We start from the raw sequence: 4751 nt of genomic DNA, 5'->3' as shown, positions 1-4751 counted from the left end.
TTCCAAACATATTAAATTTGCCAAATTGATTTACATAAAGTCACACTCTACCATATATAGTCCGTGGATGATATTGTTTTGACTAAATTATATTTCCTTGTTCCTACTGGTTTAAAAGTCGACCATATATTAGCATATGTACTGATTACATACGTTACTTGCATCAAGAATTTGAAATTTAAATATCAATTACTAAAATAACATAATATTAACTATTTATCGTAATGAGTCATTTAATAATTAATACAAATTCAAGTTAACATTAGAGATGTGAATTAATGAACAATTTGTACTGTCAATCCCAATCCCTAAATGCAGTTTGACCAGAAAATGTAGCATAAGAGTATGATATTAATTGGAGGCCTACAGTTGCATAATGAAATGGCAGGCAAAATAACAAGGAACAAAGGTAAAAGTGAAGAAAACAATAAACAACCTAGTCATTTTCCTTATATGTACAAATGGAGTCTACTCTTTGAAACCTTTTCTTACCACCATATGTTCTCTGTCACAATGGAGGAGATTTGTGACCCTCTCTATTCATATCTCATTGACCAGCAGATTTCTCAAATAGACTGAGCCTATTATCAGCTAGCCTTGACTTGTATGCAGCATTCTTGTATTCACGCCATGTTAACTCTTTGTACAAACTCTCTTCTTCCTTTGACACGAGAGAAGGTAAAGGAGCTATCTTTTCATTTAAGGGTGGTCCTCCAAAGTAGATCATTGACAATCTTGACATGGTTGAGTCAGCCATTACCCTGTGCTTCACACTTTTAAAGCTCCCATTGGTCATCACCTGCAATTTAGAAAAATAATTTAATCAGAAAAAAACAAAATGAAAGCACAAAAAAAAAAAAAATAGTAATTAACTAAATATCCTTTGGTGAAAATTCCCAGATAGTTTCTTTTTACACATTGGCACATCTATGCATCCAAGAGAGAGAGTGGGATAAAAACAATCAGTTGCTGGCAGATTGTGAGGAAAAGATTGACTTCTAGTCTTCTAGGGAGATAGAAACAATTTTGATTGGTACAAATAAATTAATAAAAAACAAACCGTTGTCTTATGAATTAATATTTCACTGATAACCTTATTCTTTTGCACTTTTTATAATTTATTTTCTATCTCTTCCTGGTATATTATTTATATTATTTTGTACGCGTTTTTTTATAATTAATTTATTATCTATCTATACCAAAACATGATCACCAATCTTATCTGTGGTTGTACCTTTTTTTTCTTGTCTTTCTCTCTTAACTGTAAAAAGTATTTTAGAAAAGTGTGATAAAAGTTTTTTTTTTATATAAAAAAAGTGGTATAAAAGTTGAATTTATGCTTTTGTTCATGAGTACCTGCAAGAGGTCACCAACATTGATGAAAAAAGAAGTGTGGTCAGGTGGGATTGAAGCCCAAGTCCCATCTCCGAGACAGATTTGCAGTCCTGATGTGTTGTTGGATCTTAGGACAGATATTATCTGTGGGTCTGTGTGCTCCCCAAACCCAATTAAATTTCGTCCACTCAATGCTTGAACTTGAAGCTCTGGGCATGCCGGGTAGTAATTCACCCTGAAGCAACAATCGCTTCTGTCATCCCTCACCATCTTGCTAAATACATTCCTTCCTCCAATCCCTAATCCTTCAGCCATTAGTTCCAACACTTCATAGGTCATATTCTTCACTGCCCGTATGTACTCTTCCACAGCACAACTTCCAAATTTAGTATAAAAAATGTCAAATTTTTTATCTTTCCTTGATTGAGTAATAATATATGTGTGTGTGTGTGTGAGAGAGAGAGAGAGAGAGAGACTAGGGTCAAACACTGATTAAGAAATTAAAAATAAAAAATTCTTATTTATTAGTAATGCACTTTTTTTATAATTTTTATTCACTTCTAATTCTATAACCAGTATCCTATATATTAAAAGAAAAGCGAAAACAAATAAATAAATAATCAGGGGAGTATCATATGATAAAGTTTATTATATTACCTGAAATTTTGTGGGTTTTGGTGAACAAGTAAGAGTGACTTGGGGGAGATGACATCAGGGTTGGTGTTGAGGAGGAGGTACTCAACCCAACCCACATCACCGTTTGTGCCAATTCTCTTGCTGCCATAGCCATAAGGGTCAGGAGGACCGGCTTTCTCTTTCTGAGACGGGGGTTGCATGAAAAACTTGAGGGCTTCATTCTCCAAATTGGTCATCAACTCCAATGGAACACCATGGTTGACTAGCTTAAACAAACCAAAGTCTTGGCAGGCCTTGACTATGAGTGTCTTGGCCTGAGGGTCTGAGAGGTCAACCTCTGGAATCCCTGTGAACATGCTTGAAGGCTTGCATGTCTTGATCAGAACTAACTCGTTTAATGCAGCTTGTTGGGATAGAACAACCATAGCTACTGTTCTTGCAAGTGGACCAAACACAAAGAAAACAAGTGTGTGTTTACGTGTGTGCGTGTGTGTGTGTGTAAGAGTGTGTGGGTGAGAAATAGAGAGAGAAGGTTGATGAGAGAGTGGTGCTTGATTTGGGGTTTAAATGGAGAAATGGGTGAGAATGCTAATGCATGAAGCTGAGGGAAGAAGAGGCGTTACCAACTATAGACTATAGGACAGCCATCTGGCTCTGATTGTCTTCGTGGCATTTATACTATCGACAAGACATATTGTTTAATTGTTCTTTGTTTTTTATTTATATTCGGGTTTCTTCTTTAATCTTTATACTACTATTGACAATATTAAATAGTTAAATACTATTGAAAAACCGGCTATTGAATTTGCACTGTTCCCCAACCTCACTTTGGTTTCACTAACAAAGCAACGAATAAGGATTATGATAACTTTCATTTTTCAACCAGCACATTGGTAATGTTTGGAAGAAAATGGTAATAAATGACTAGAAATTGTGATACTGGGAATCGTCGTAAGAAATGTATTTCCCTATACTAACTTGCTCCTAATGTTTCTAATTTACATGCATAGACTTTTGTATATTCTTGCAGTATATATATTACATTCACACGTAAATCAACGGTTAGAGGTTGCGATAAAAAATATAATATACAAGCCTTCGTATGAAAGCAGATTCAAATTAATATTAATTAATCTTTTGAATAGATTTTAAACTAAGAGATGTTATTAATTTTTTAAATAATACTTTAATCTCTTCAACTAACATTTAAAAAAATGAAATATTTACAAATTATTATTAAATAAATTTTAACCAATTATATTCAAACTTTTTATATTTCTTATATCTGATTTATATTTCAATTTAGCATATTAAATTTCACAAAAGTACCCTACAAGATATTTTCTAATTTTGCAGCAAAATCTAGTCACTTTCGAAAAGGTTAAGGCACCACACTTGTCTTTCTGAGATGCTGAGGTGTAGTATTTAATGCAGAAAAACAGTGGATTGAGAATTTGCTCAAGGGAAATAAGTAGTCAATTCAAGAAGATTCTTTGGACATTTTTAGTAAACTTATTTCTGTCAATGGGGAAGTTAAATTTGAACCGCAACTGTAAAGAGACCATATTGGGAATTGCCTACAATATCTTCAAAAGCAAAAACTGTTAGCTAAACCGACCGGATCACAATTTCACATCTTTTGTATAATGTGTTTAAAAATTTATATAGTATTTTTAGAAAATTACAGAAATATAAAATTTAAAAATTATTAATGAGAATTTTTAGTGTAAGTACAAAGTTTCATAGATAAAACAATAATATAGGCAATGGTAATTTTATAAAATATTGATGTTTTCTATTCAGTATGTTTTACTCTTAATTCAGTAAAATTTTAAGAGAATTTTAACTATATAATAATTTATCTAAAAAATATATCATTAACATTTTTTAAAAACTAATAATTTGTCAAAAGTATTTAAAAATTCCATTCTTTTTGCTTTTTTCTTCTTTTATACATGCCTATGCTACAGCTTATTTGTTTCATTTTCAATTAGCTAATTCTTTTTTCATGAAATATATCTGCAATGTTTTGTTTTAGTGTTTTGAAACAATTCAACGATACTAGTGAAATCGGGGTTTGCTTTCCTTGGATATGAAAAAAGCGAGAGAGAGAATAAAAGAGAAAAATCATTTTCTCTTCTCCCCTGATTGGAAAAAGAAAAATAATATATTAAATCTCATTTCTAATATTAAATAACAAAACAATAAAAGGAAAAGATTTTTTATAAATAAATTTATATCTTTTTTAATGTAATAATTATTATATAGATAGGAAGATGAGTAAATTTATCAATTCAACAAAGCTTTGTTTTTCTCTCTCATTTTCTATTTAACTAGGTGGAGAAAATTAGTTTTTTACAGGTCTGACATAATTTTTTTCATGATCTCAATTTACTTTTTAAACAGTAGAAAATATAAATTTCTTTTTGTTTTTTTTACTCATTTTCTTTCCACTTGTTTTCACCACAAGTAATCAATCTTCAGAGTCATATAGCTAGCCTGCATAAGTTAGATGTTCAATCGATTAAAACATTAAGCTTCTAACAACAGTAGACAAACTCTTTTTCTTAAAAGAATATTAAAAAATTTCTTTACTTAGTCAATAAATATTATGAATTCCCACTTACCTTTGGTAAAAAAATTGAATATATGCGTTAGAAACACTACGTTTCCCACCTTTTCACAATTAATTCCTCTTCATTTAATGCTCATTTTGACGAGCGTTAAAGTTTCAAAATTCAAGTTTGAAAATATAAATTTGAAATCTGTGGTAACATGTT

The 4751-nt window shown here is 31.1% G+C and overlaps 1 protein-coding gene across 1 annotated transcript; it reads right to left on the bottom strand.

Annotated features, from left to right (window-relative positions):
• Positions 1 to 547: 547 nt before the first annotated feature.
• On the bottom strand, positions 548 to 2396 carry LOC113858992 (gibberellin 2-beta-dioxygenase-like). Its single transcript, XM_027491809.1, has 3 exons — positions 1993 to 2396; positions 1357 to 1711; positions 548 to 799 (listed from the first exon to the last, which is right to left on the bottom strand). The coding sequence occupies exons 1-3, from the start codon at positions 2394 to 2396 to the stop codon at positions 548 to 550; spliced, it is 1011 nt and encodes a 336-aa protein (XP_027347610.1).
• Between the last annotated feature and the right edge of the window lie 2355 nt (positions 2397 to 4751).

This window comes from Abrus precatorius, unplaced genomic scaffold, assembly GCF_003935025.1.
Source record: "Abrus precatorius isolate BTA unplaced genomic scaffold, Abrus_2018 Scaffold2, whole genome shotgun sequence".
In the NCBI taxonomy this organism is placed as follows: Eukaryota; Viridiplantae; Streptophyta; class Magnoliopsida; order Fabales; family Fabaceae; genus Abrus; species Abrus precatorius.
Note: the sequence above shows the minus strand (reverse complement) of the source record. Positions and strands in the feature narration are given on the sequence as shown.